At 44.0% G+C, this 13,910-nt stretch overlaps 1 protein-coding gene across 1 annotated transcript in view; it reads left to right on the top strand.

Moving 5' to 3' along the window:
• The first annotated feature begins 229 nt into the window (after positions 1-229).
• SLC30A10 (solute carrier family 30 member 10) overlaps positions 230-13,910 on the top strand; it is a 29,238-nt gene continuing 15,557 nt past the window's right edge. Inside the window, exon 1 of the mRNA XM_066380269.1 lies at positions 230-779. Within this exon, the coding sequence (XP_066236366.1) occupies positions 332-779 (448 nt within the window). The 5' untranslated portion in view covers positions 230-331. The remainder of the gene's footprint in view (positions 780-13,910) is intronic.

Below are 13,910 nucleotides of genomic sequence, written 5' to 3'. Positions count from 1 at the left end.
GCAGCCACGGAGGAGCAACGGCATGATTCAAAGGCAGAGACTCTTGACTTCTTTCATTAAACCTACAAACCGAAGAAATCCCTGCAGTCCCTGAAGCCCGTGCCTTCCCTTTCCACCGTCCTGGCTCACATGACATCTCCCGTTTAATTGCCCTTTAAACTGCTTTATGGCTTTACGGCAGCCTATAAAAGGTGATTTCCAAATCTGAGAAGTGCTGAAAGGCCGAAGGGGAGACTTTTCCAGGAGTTGTAATCACAAATTCGATAGTAGCTCCCCTGACGAGCTTGGCCTTCCCAGGGGAGGGAGAGGAGCTGCCCCGGGGCCCAGCACCATGGGGCGATACTCCGGCAGGAGCTTCCGTCTGGTCTTCATGTTCCTGGTGAGCATCCTCCTCTTCGTGATGGAGCTAGCCATCGCCCACATTGGCAATTCCCTGTCCCTGGCGTCTGATGCCTTCGCCGTCCTGTCCCACCTGCTGTCCATGGTCATAGCCCTGTTCGGCCTGAGGGTCAGCAACATCCAGCAGCACAGGAAGAGCACGTTCGGCTTCCTGCGGGCCGACGTTGTGGGAGCCTTTGGCAACTCTGTTTTCGCTGTGGCCCTGATGTTCAGCATCCTGGTGGAAGCGATCAAAAGGTACATCAGTCCCCAGAAGACCGAGCAGCCACTGCTGGTTCTCAGCGCTGGGATTATTGGGCTGTTCTTCAATGTGCTCAACTACATTTTCCTGGACTGCTGCTACTGCTCAGCCCACGGGGCCCAGGGAGAGGCTGATGCAGGTAAGCGGCTCAGGTGTGGCAGGCAGTTCGGTCAGACTCCTGGTGGGTGCAGTCCTGGAGGGTCCCTCTGCTGGGACTGTCGAGAGGGATCTGATTCATTTGGCCAGCCTCTTGTCCCCGTGACTTTGCAAGAGTGTCGCCTCCAGTTCGAAGTTCCTTGTAAGCTGGGTGGCAGCTGGCCTCTTTCCTCTGAGGGTCTTCTTTCACTTTTGGTTGCAGGGAATGACAGTGTCCAGAAAGGTGCTAACCGGACCCACGGGAGGGGGCGACGGGAGAGACGGTGGACATGGCGTTGGGAACTGTCTCCTTAAATTAGTTACTTTTGTTTACCCAGGAATGGCACGGCTCTGTTTGAATTTAAAAATATTTTACTGTCCCCATAATGTATGTTCCAAGAAATAACAATACTGGACTATATAACTAGCTCCTGTCAAGCAAGGTATTGAACAATTGGCTGGGATGATAAACCCTCAGGGATATATGAAAGGAGTGTTAAATAAAATAGAGAAGGGGTAAAAAAAAGATGATCCATTAAATGTAGTTCTCTTTCGGGTGGAAATACTTGTATGTGTTTATTGTATTAAAAATCTGTCCTATGTGAGAAAAAGGAAAACTATATTTATGTGAATCTTTGAGGTGGGGAGGGGTTAAGAGTACCGAACTTATAGGATCATCTGTTAAAAGATGGAATTTTAAATCTTGGAAGAGAACAATACATCTAAAAATAATCTACAAGATTCATTATTAGATAGAACCATGTTTTTTATTGCCATAAGATGAATTCTTTTTTGAAAAACATATAAGCTCTGGCAGAAGAAAAATTTCTAGTTCTTTTTAAAGGAGTCCTGTGGTGTGAACAGACCAGGTTCAAATCCCAGCTCTACCACAGGGCAGTGGGCGAGTCATTACTAGCCTGTGTGCCTACCCCACCTGTCATGTGGGAGCTTGTAGGGCTGCATGAGGTACTGAGTGTTTAGCAGCTAATAGGGACTTGGTAAAGAATAACATTTGTTTTTCTAATACCACAGTGCAAGCCTTAGAATTATGTGGTAACTCAGAATCGTTGAGTTCTAAGAGCTGATATGGATTTTAAGCAATTTTAAGATTTTCCTTATTTGTTGCTGATCAGTTTCCTCTCACTAGTGGGGGCATTAATTCACATGGGGGGACTGAGCCTCCATTTGTCTTTTTTATTGGATTTCTCCTGTTTTCGCTACAACTGACTGTAAATTATGTGAGGTAGGTCCAGTGTTTTATCCCTATTTCTGTCTAAATTTTCCCATCGGCAGAATGCATGTTATGAGAGCACCTATGGTATATGTTAACTATAAAAAGGAACAAACACGAGGCTAGAGTCTATATTTTTATTCAAATTAAGGAACTGATCAGGGCCTCATCTTCTTTAAAAGAATAATTTGTTAACGTGAGTCTCTCTGCCTTGTTTATATCTGTCATCATAAAAATTACTGCTTGAGTTTTCACATCATAAAATTCACATATTTTATGTAATATATATATATATAACTATAAATTTAAGGCAAAAAGCTGACATCAAACAAATGCTTCATATAGACAATGGACGCGTCACTATTACTAAACTCACCATTATTTAGTTCTATATATATGTATCTTATTTTTGCCTTTACTCTTGACATGATATTGTCCTGCACATAACAAAAACAATTTAGGCAAAGGGTTTGACCCTTTGACCAACAGGAAAATTAGACAACCATAGTTCTATTTTCATAAATTGGGTTATTACTGGACAGGTCTTAGTTCAGTTCTTGTTTGTGCCCCTGCTAAGATAACAAGAGGCTGAAGACAAATATTTTGCCCTGATCCTGTAGGCTTCTATTGTCTTAATTTCAAAATATCTTCTTTTGAAGTGTTTGATGTTACATAGTATTCTACTTTGAAAACTGAGTATAATAAGTACTATGCACATATAGCTAGTGCTTTAAGATCCATGTTCTATAGTAACAATGTTACTTTGGCAGCTTTAGGTATTGTAGATTTTTTTTTTGTTAGAAATTTTAGAGAGCTTAAACATTCCAAGTAGTTTAAGCTACTTAGCTTCTTAGCATTTATGTCTCAAGTTATGTAGTCATCACTTTTGCTAAAACACACATTTTTATTTTCTTCCTATCACCCAAATAAGTTTAAAGTAATGAATACATATTTGGGTTAGACGGATCTCAAAAATTGACATTAACCCAGTTTTAATTGTCTTCTATTCCAAGAAGAAATGTAATCAATCCATTCATATTGATTCATACCAGGCAGTTTAAAATATGAAGGGAAAAAGGATTCTTAACTTCAAAGGATTCAACCCAAACTTGGGATAAGGAACTTCTATATGTATGTCTAAACTAGCCTGAAGCATGTTAAAGTGCCTGTCCACTAAAGAACTAGGGTCTCTCCTGGTTTAGTGATCATCACATCTATCAGAGATTTTGTGGCTTAGCAAGCCTTTGGTCTCCCCTGGTTCTGTGGGTTGTTTGTTAATATATATATATATATATATATATTCTGTTTCATCTGTCTGGTATAGGAGTTGATGATACCAGTTATATTTTATGTTTGAGAGCCTAGAAAAATAATAAAGACCACAAACTTTAAATTAAATATTAACAACACAGACTGCATATACAGTTAAGACTTGGAACATCCCTGGGACCTGTGGAGCAAGATTCATTGGAGGGTCAGATGATGAGCCAGAAATTAAAAACAAAAACCAAAAATCACTTGGGAGAAAACAGTGTCTGAAAGATTTTGCTGAGACAGGGGGCCTGCAGGCCTGAGATCAGTATCTTGCCAGTGTGAGCTCACCCCCGACAGTTAAAAGCGATGGTGACGAAGTATTTGGGGCAAAAGTGAAGGCAAAATGGAAAAAAAAAAAGAAAAAAAATTACAAGCATGAAAGCAATAAACAAACAAAATATATTTAAAGTCCAAAATTCAGACTGCTCTGTCTGCGAGTGTGTGTTTGGAGAAGGGAGGGGGTGGAAGATGACCTTCCTAGGATCCGGTCCTGGGAAGTTCGCCGCCCCCACCCTTTTCTTGCCCTAGGCTCAGGGACTGGATTTGTCTGTTTACATGCTTACCCCTCCCCTGCCTTGCTTAATTTCTCTTGTTCTCTTTATTTTCAACATTATCTTTTGTGCTTGTGTTTTATTTTTGATCATTTTTCAGGCTTGAGTTTTAAAATGTCACTGATAAATCTCTCTGTGCCCTTGGTTTGCACTTGGACACGTATCAGCTTGCTGCCCATTGGCCTTTATTGTAAAGATTTAATTTATTGATTTTAGAGAGAAGGAAGAGAAAGAGAGAGCGAGAGAGTGAGAGACAGAGAAAAGAGGAGGGGAGGAGCAGGAAGCATCAGCTCAAACTTGCTTCTCGTATAAGCCTTGACCGGGCAAGCCTGGTGCCTCGAACCAGCGACCCCAGTTTTCCAGGTCAACACTTTATCCACTGCACCACCACAGGTTGGGCTGGACTTTATTTTAAAAACAAAAGTGATTGTGTGCAGTTCTGTCAAGGATAGATCAGGCTTTCCATTTACTTAATTTATAAATGACAAATTTACATCTGAAGTATCTGCTTATTATTATTATTGTTGTTGTTGTTATTTTAAAAATGCCTTTCCTTTGATGTTATTTGAATTGTTCCTGTTTTGATTCCAAATTGTGCTCACCACCTCTCTCCCCGTGTCTGGTAAACCACTGCATCCTGTCCTAGGGAAGGACATTGACAATATTCCTGCCTACTGCAGGGTTTAGAAATATCTGTGATGTTCTAGGCTCCAGTTTTTTGGGGTTTTTTTTTGTATTTTTCCAAAGTGAGAAGCGGGGGAGAGGCAGACAGAGAGACTCCTGCATGTGCCTGACGGGGATCCACCCGGCATGCCCACCAGAGGGCGATGCTCTGCCCATGTGGGGCGTCGCTCCACTGCGACCAGAGCCATTCTAGCGCCTGAGTCAAAGGCCATGGAACCACCAATTTAGCTCCAATGGAGCCTTGGCTGCGGGAGGGGAAGAGAGAGAGAAAGAGAAAGGAGAGGGGGAAGGATGGAGAAGCAGATGGGTGCTTCTCCTGTGTGCCCTAGCCAGGAATCGAACCCAGGACTTCCATACGCTGGGCTGATGCTCTACCGCTGAACCAACTGGCCAGGGCCTAGGCTCCAGATTTTTTATTATTTTTTGCGACCCTTTCCCTGAGGTGCTGGGACCTGTGAATCCTGCTTCCTAAGGAGGCTTCTCCTTTCTTTGTTTCAGCCTGAGGGTCAGCCTGAGCAGGTTTCTCAGCTGAAGGTGTTTTGAAGGTTTGAAGCTTGTTCTTTGGCACCTATGCCTGCACTACGTCCTGCTTTCCCTGGCTTCTGCATATTGTGGGCCTTGAGCAGTGCATCATCCTGCTAAACCTTTCATCCGGAAGCTCGGGAGAGGATTCTTTTATTTTGCTTTCTTGGTGTTCTTTTCTCAGGAGGGCTTGGTTGAGTTGTTAATGTTTAATGGTTTAATCAAGTTCTTTAAGTTGTTCCCTTCCTTCTCCACCACCTGGAAGGCTGGTGTTTTTTCTTGGACTTTTTCCCTTTGACTTTTTCATTGTTTTTTGGGTAAGACATTTGTTTTTCCAATGTAGTTCTTTTTTCTTCTCATCACAGTGAGAGAAATGAAGTCAGTGTTTTACAGAGCTGCCAAAAGCAACTGTTATCCAAACAAATCTTGTCCACTCACACCTCTCTGAGTTGGACCATCTCACTCGAAAAGCATTTTCCAACTAAACCAAAAGCCAAGCCAAACTATCCTCGTCTTTCCTCGACCCCCTTCCAGGTGTCTCATTCTCCCTGTGCCGTCCTGGATTCCACCGCTTCTTGACCTGTCCCTACGGGGCACAGGCAGCCCCTACACCCAAAATCACTGCTTCGCTTTGACACTCACCTGATAATACCATGAGTGTCTATAGTCACCTTCTGGGCTTGCCCTCTCAAATAGTTCCACGTTTTGTGGGAGCTTTGCATAACAGTGCCTACCTTTCCACGGTAGTTTCTTGTTCCAGTTGCTGCATCACAACCCCCACAAAATGGTGACTTAGAGCAACAATCATTTTATAATGGTCAGGATTCTGTGGGCCAGACCTGGGAAAGGACAGAGTGGGAACTGTCTCTGCTCCACGATGTCTTGGACCTTAGCTGGACGACTTGACAGCAGGAGGCTGCATCCTCTGACGGCTCATTCTCTCCCATGTGACTCCTGGCCTGGGCAGTCTCAACATCTAGGACTGCTGGCTGGAGCACCTACACATAACCTCTCCAAGTGGCTTGGCTTCCTCACACTCGAGTGGCCTCAGGACATGGTGTGTGATGGTTCAGTTTCCAACGTAAGCATTCCTCCAAACAAGGGAGATGTTTCCGTGCCGTTTGGGGCCCAACCTTGGAGTCTCTGGATTACAAGCAAGTGACAAGATGGAAGGCGTGTCAAGCCTGTAGACCGCACTTCTGGCTGGAAGGAACATCAAGGTCAGCCTATAGAAGAGTGCATGGGATAAGAGATATAGTTGAGGCGGGTATATAGTAGACAATCCACAGATACTGGCTCCTCTCCTCAACTTTTGGCTCTCGTCTTTGGGAAAAGCACAGTCTGTCCCCCGGCTACAATTCACATCAATCCCACATACAAAATACACACACTTCTCCCCAAGACCCCTCAGGCCCTATCCCCGGAGCATCAGCATCACATCCCGGATCTTGCCGTCTTACTCAGGGCCAGGGCGAGTGAGGCTCCTCAGGTGCAGCTCCTCGAGTGTCTTCCCTCTATCTGAGACCTGTGAACTAAAGGACCAAAGGACCTGCTGTCCACACACCCAACACACAGTGGTAGGATAGACACGGGAACCTGCCATATGTCCCAGTGGCTTTTAGTTTGGAGAGGATCCATAGTTTTAAGGGATGACTTTTTATAGCTCCTGGGTCTGGTTTCCTGTGGTTGTGCTGGTGGGTGCATTCCAGATCTCAGCCTGCTGTTTGACATCTTGCCTTCCTGCCTCTCATGTCTCTATAGCCCAGCTCCTAATCCAATCCAATCCAATCCAATCCAATCCAATCTTGTTAAGAATATTTAGATATATGTGCCTTTTTCCTCCCTCCCTCCCTCCCTCCCTCCCTCCCTCCCTCCCTCCCTTCCTTCCTTCCTTTTTCCTTCTCTCTCCTTCCTTCCCTTCCTTCCCTTTCCTCCCTTTCTCTCTCCCTCCCTCTCTCCCTCCCTCCCTCCCTCCCTCCTTCCCCCCTCCCTCCCTCCTTCCCCTCACCTCCCCTCCCTTCCTTCCTTCCTTCCTTCCTGTGGCTCAATCTGTTTGTTGTTTCTAACTGCAAACTACTCTTCCTCTCATTTTCTTTGCACAGTTAAGACTGAAACACATAGTAAATCCATTCTTCAAAACTCATAGTCTTAAAGGCCTATTAAAGCCGCTGGTATCACCTGGTCTGTGGTGGTGCAGTGGATAGACCTTGACCTGGAACGCTGAGGTTACTGGTTTGAAGCCCTGGGTTTGCCCGGTCCAGGCACCTACAACAAGCAGTCAATGAACAACTAAAGTGAAGCAACTATGACTTGATACTTTTCGCTCCACCCCGTCTCCTGTCTCTGTAAAAATCAGTAAATAAAATCTTTAAAAAAACAAAACAAAAACAGTCCTGTATCTACAACACCCATTCTTCTGTAGGCAATCCAGAGGAGTTGCCTGCTAAGATCTTCCAAGGTCAAAATACTGGCTGGCTCGTGCTTACAGAGCCTCAAAACCGGCGGTTGCGCCCTGGTCTTACCGGGAGCCCCAGTCTCCTCATGTTACTTTGGCCTCTGGCTTCTCACCTTTATCCTTCCCAAGGTTCCTGCCAACTCATCAGGATGTGAGGGCTTTAGTTACTCATAAATACTCCAGGGTGGGGCAGAAGGAGGCTTACAGTTGTTTGCATGGAAAACGATACAATAACTAATCAATAATAATGCAACTCTGCTTCACACACTCACATCTGTGTACCTCGGTTCGCTCCCCCCCCCCCCCACCCCACACTCCTTACTCTCCTGAGTTTGGAAGCAGTTGGAAGGTAAGAAAGAGGGGCGGGTACAACATAAAATATCAATTTTGTTGCAGATCTTGAAGGCTGTGGCTTAGATGGGTAGCAGTGAGGAGCTCCTGAATAGTTCGTGCCAGAATTAAACTCACCCGCTCCCAGACCTCCCTGCGCAGGGCACAGCTGCCCCATGTAGGTGCCCTCAGGGGCATGCAGACCAGGATTTCAGGTCTCTGTGGGAAGGCAGAAAAAGAAAAGCCCAGAAGAGTGTAGCTGAGCGTACTCGGCTCTCTCCCCCATGCTTTCTAGTCTGAGCCCTTATCCTGCCTCTGACAAACGCAGGGGAAGTGAAAGAGACAGACCTGGAGCATCACTCCTGTCAAGGTGCCCTTGTAGAAACGTGAAGCTCTGCGGTGGAGCGTCTCCTTAATGCACACACCCAGAACTGAGTTGGGAGGCAACAAACTGAACCGTGTAGACCCGCTGCTGGTGACCTACTTCTCTTGATGGGAAGAAGCGTATTTGGGAAAGACGTTCTGAGATGACATGTTCCATTTGAAGTCCCCAGACAGCCGTGTCGTGGATCCCTGCCCCACCCCTTTCCACACAGCCGGTTTGGACCTAAGTGCCCCATTCAATAATGCTCAATAAATAGCGAAGAGTCACTGTGGAACTGCTTAGAGTGGCTACTGAGAAAAGTTTTGCTTTTTTTTTTTTTTTTTTAAGTTTTTTAAGCTGGAAACGGGGAGAGGCAGTCAGACAGACTCCCGCATGCGCCCGACCGGGATCCACCCGGCACGCCCACCAGGGGCAACGCTCTGCCCACCAGGGGGCGATGCTCTGCCCCTCCGGGGCGTTGCTCTGCCACGACCAGAGCCACTCTAGCGCCTGGGGCAGAGGCCAAGGAGCCATCCCCAGCGCCCGGGCCATCTTTGCTCCAACGGAGCCTTGGCTGTGGGAGAGGAAGAGAGAGACAGAGAGGAAGGAGGGGTGGAGAGGCAAATGGGCGCCTCTCCTATGTGCCCTGGCCGGGAATCGAACCCGGGTCCCCCACACGTCAGGCCGACGCTTTACCGCTGAGCCAATCAGCCAGGGCCAAGTTTTGCTTTTTTGTTTTTAAAAAGGAACCAGCAAAAATACATGGCAGAATAATAATTACCGCAGGTAGCTGAAGAAATTTTCAGATAAAACCATGAACATGAACTGTCAGAAATTAGGGTTGGGGAGAAAAGGAAGATAAGAAAATATGAGAGAAATGAAAACCCACATCAGAAGCAGGGAGACACTATGGAAAACAACCAGTGATCTGGAAGACAAGCTTGAGAAATGGACCAAGGAAGTTAAAGCAATTGGAAGGAAGATAATACAGATACTCCCTATACAGACTAGATGTTTCCTGAAGTAGAGCTCAGACAAATAAATGTACCAGAAAAAATATCCAAAGATATAATAGAGAGCCCTGGCCAGAGCTTGGTTGAATAGAACATTGTCCTGAAGCACTGAGGTTGCTGGTTCGATCCCTGGTCAGAGCACATACAGGAACAGCTCAATGCTCCTGTCTCTCTTTCTCTCACTCTCTTCCTTCCTCTCTCTAAAAATCAATAAAATAAACATTAAAAAAAGATATAATAGAAGAATTTATTTTGAACTAAAGGAAAATGTGAAGCTGCAAATCAAAAGAGAATATCAATATGGAGTCATCAATGCATAGATTCTGGAAAAGTTTCTGAACCTCAAGCCTAAAGAAAAGTTCCATAGGCATCCAGGCAGAATAAAATCCATCACCTACAAGAGAGCAAACACCAGGCTGGATTCAAATTTCTCCACAGCAACATGCAATGCTCAGACGTGAATCAATGTCGACACAGTCCCGAGAGATAAAATATAAATATAACTTGAAACTAAGAATTTTATACCCATCTAAGTTTTGTTCATTTATTGTTGGCAGCATACAGGCATTATAAAAAGGTTATTCATAAAACCCAGGAACCCTTCTTGAAGAAAAACCACTAAATGAAATTCAACTGGCCAAAATATGAATCGAGAGGAATTTAGGAATTTGAAAGCCATGGTATGAAAAGACTGTTAGCATGAACTAGGTTAAATGCGGAACTGTGGCCAAACCACTTCAGAATTTTAGGTACAGAACAGAATGTAATTGTAAATGTTTTAGATGCTAATGAGAAGGCCAATGACAACAAAAAGTTATGGAATAAAGTTAAATCTTCCCCATAAAAAGTATTAAGTATGGGATAGTGATTGAAAGCTCAGTGGAAATGGTACTCTCATGCATTTTGTTAAATGAGAGGAAAAGTTAAAGTTGTCTTTATTGGTAGATGATAGGATTGTTCGCCTTAAAAATACCAGGGTATATACGACACAACTCTAAACTTTCATAAGTGAATTCAGCAAAGTGAGAGGATGGAAGGCTAATGTAAAATATCAGTTACATTCTTATACACTGGCAACAAAAAACTGGAAAATAAAGTGAGGATGATTGCATGCATTTTTGATAGAAGTATGAATTTGTACAATATATGTATGCGGCAATTTGGCAAGCTATACATAACTTTACATACCTATACTCTTTGACTTAGTGGGACCATAAAAAGAGCAGATGTTCAGCAATCAGAAATTTGGCCTGCCCTGTGGACAGGTAAAAAAAGTTATCTCTGATAATCTCTTATTAGGAGCAATATCCCTAAATCAAATTCATCTAGGTAGCTAATGGGTGGGAGGTGGGGACAGAAGCTTCTCTTGAGCCTGCAGGGTCTCTGTTGCTCTTAGGTTGAAATAATCCCCACACTACAGGGCACATTTTGGGGGGTGATTCATTCTGAAGCCAAGCAAGACAAATCTTTAAGTATATATTGTTCTCTAAAAGGGACCCTATGTGAATCCTTTGGTGAAGAGAAATATTTCATATTTCCCTTTTTTTAGACTTGGATTAAAAATTAAAGTGGTGGTTATTTTTGTCCATATTGGTTAAGCCGTTCTGAAGAATCTGGGGTTATACTAAATGCAATCTACATAGTTTTCTCACTGAAATCTCACGCCAGCCCCATGAGATACACTGTTGTCATCCTTAGTTCCCAGGTTGGGCAAGAGAAGCTGTCAGGAATCCGCCCTGGGTCACACAGCAGGAGATGAGCAGATTTGGTTCCAAGTCTGTCTGAACTCCAAAGCTCCTAAATTAACTGCTGTGTAACTCTACCTTTCGAGTTTTCCTGGAGTGAGGGCAAAATTGAAATTATCTGGAGTTCTGCTCTTTTCTCAATAAGCAGGTTGTATCGTTATGTTATGGTGGGGCTGGCATTCTTACCACTTCCTGGACTTGTGTTCAAGCATACACACACCCCTTTGCTGTAAGAACAAGTGGCACTTTGGAGAAATTATGGAGGTGCCACTCAGCAGACTGTTGGGCACAGCCCAGAATTCCTATGGGAGCTACCTCCCTCTACGTGGCTGCAACTCACAGTGCTGCTGAGGATGTGTCCCCGTCAACAGCCCATTCAAAGTGGCTTGACCACCACTTCGCTTTTCTTTTTCATGTCCCATGCCTCTGTCATGAAAAAGAGTAATGACCTCAAGTAAAGGGTCTCTTAAAATTAACATATTCTAATGAAGTTCAAGGGACAAAATGCTTCCTTTCGGGCACAAAAAGAACCTTTGTGTTACCAAGTGTTACAAACATATAAATTATATAAATCCACCACAGTTCTACACATAGGAATATTTGATAGAAGTGTGTATATATCTATATATATTTATATATACAAGGACATATACTTATATAAATATATATAAATATATGCATTTATATATACAAGTGTATATGTATATATAAATATTTATATGTAGTTCTATAAAATATATATGTAAATATGTATATATAATTTTGTATTTTATATATAAAATAGAGTTAGTTGAAACATTTTTTAAATGTATTTTTATTGACTTTATTGGGGTGACATTGGTTACTAAAGTTATGTAGATTTCAGGGGTACAATTCTAAAACAAATCATCTATATATGTATTGTGTGTTCATCCCCCCAAGTCAAGTCTCCTTCCATCGTCTGTCCCCCCTTTACCCTCTACTACTTGTCCCTAGTCTCCTTCCTTCTGATAATCAAAACACTGTTGTCTGTGTCTGTGAGGATATTTTGTTTGTTCCTTTATTTTGTTCATTAGATTCCACATATAAGTGAAAACATATGGTGTGTGTTTTTCTCTGACTGGCTTATTTCACTTCGTATTATGACCCAGTGATTCTACTTCTGGAAATATATGCAAAGAAACCCAAAGGACTGACTCAAAAGATTATGTGCACTCCCATGTTCACTGCAGCATTGTTTACAATAGCCAGGATTTGGAAGCAGCCCAAGTGCCCATCAGTAGATGAGTGGGTAAAAAAGTTGTGGTACATTTACACAATGGAATACGACTTGGCCGTCAAAAAGAAGGAAATCTTACCTTTCAGGAAATCATGGATGGACCTCAAAACATTCTTCTTAAGTGCATTTTGTTGACACCTTTGGCCTTTCTTAAAGTCAGGAGGGAGGCCCTGGGCAGGCACTACAGACAGCTCCCTCCTGTGTTCCCCAGCCACTGTATTCTATTTTCCTCAACTGACCTCCTGGGGTGATGACATAATTCTTGTTATCTGCTGAAATACATTTCTGCTGACCTCAGGATTTTCTTCTGGCTGTGAATGACCAAGGAGTGCAGTCAGTGGGGAATATCGTAGGAGTGGTTCCCCAAAGGCCTTTCTCTCTCGTTTGATGGCTTTCCTGGATGTCATGTTGCATGTGTCCGAGGTTTCTTAGTTTGAAGACAGTATAAGAAACAGGGAAGGGAGCAGTGCCTGGCTTACCTTTCCGTGTGTTAGAGTGTATCACCTGTGAGTCCATGGTGATTGTTACACCTACGCTGTGATAATACTAATACTAATACACTAATGATAATACAGGAACCTCTGACCCCTCCCTTCCCTCCTCCGGCCTTGTCTCTTTCTCCTCACCCTGCACCTCATGTTCTTCCCGTCAGCTTTTTTCTTTCTTTTCTTTCTTTTCTTTTTAATAAGCAGCTAATGTTTATTAAGTGCCTCCTATGTGCCAGGTGCTATTATAATCACTGTACACCTATACCCATTTAATCCTTACTATTATGATATTTACTCTATTTATTCACTCATTTATTTTTTACAGTAAAGAAGTAAACTTTATTCAGTGCAAAGTAACTCACTTGTGAAGCAGCACGACTGTGAAAACAGCACTGCTTTGAGCTGCACTGGTCTACTCTGTTCTATCCTAGTCTGTTCTGGCCTGCACTGGTCTGCTCCCCTCTGCTCTGAGAAGACATTTTCCATGTTTCAGCTCAATTGGGGAGATGCAATCTCCCATCTTCATGGAAAGGAAAAGTGAGCACCCAGAGCTAGAAGCAAGCTGGCTTATGTGGACAGAAGTCCTTGCTCCTGATTCTCTGATTGGTCCATCCTTATGCAAATGAGGACTCCAAATCCTGGCAATTTGATTGGCCCAAAAGGTACTGTCCTGATTGGTCAGATTAGATTGCTCTGATTGTTCAAAGCTGTAGAAGTCTGATTGGATGGGGAAAGCCTTAGTCCTATTGGTTGAAATAGGATTTTAAGAACTCCTTGGCCCTGGCCCGTTGGCTCAGTGGTAGAGCGTTGGCCTGGCGTGCTGAAGTCCCGGGTTCGAGTCCCAGCCAGGGCACACAGGAGAGGTGCCCATCTGCTTCTCCACCCCTCCCCTTCTCCTTCCTCTCTGTCTCTCTCTTCCCCTCCCGCAGCCGAGGCTCCATTGGAGCAAAAGATGGCCTGGGCACTGGGGATGGCTCCTTGGCCTCTGCCCCAGGCGCTAGAGTGGCTCTGGTTGCGACAGAGTGACACCCCTCATGGGCAGAGCATCGCCCCCTGGTGGGCGTGCCGGGTGGATCCCGGTCGGGCTCATGCAGGAGTCTGTCTGACTGCCTCCCTGTTTCCAGCTTCAGAAAAATACAAAAAAAAAAAAAAAAAAAAAGAACTCCTTTATAAAGGCCCA

This window comes from Saccopteryx leptura, chromosome 1 (genome assembly GCF_036850995.1).
Source record: "Saccopteryx leptura isolate mSacLep1 chromosome 1, mSacLep1_pri_phased_curated, whole genome shotgun sequence".
NCBI classification, from domain to species: Eukaryota; Metazoa; Chordata; class Mammalia; order Chiroptera; family Emballonuridae; genus Saccopteryx; species Saccopteryx leptura.
The sequence above is the reverse complement of the archived record's forward strand: the minus strand, read 5'-3'. Positions and strand labels throughout refer to the sequence as shown.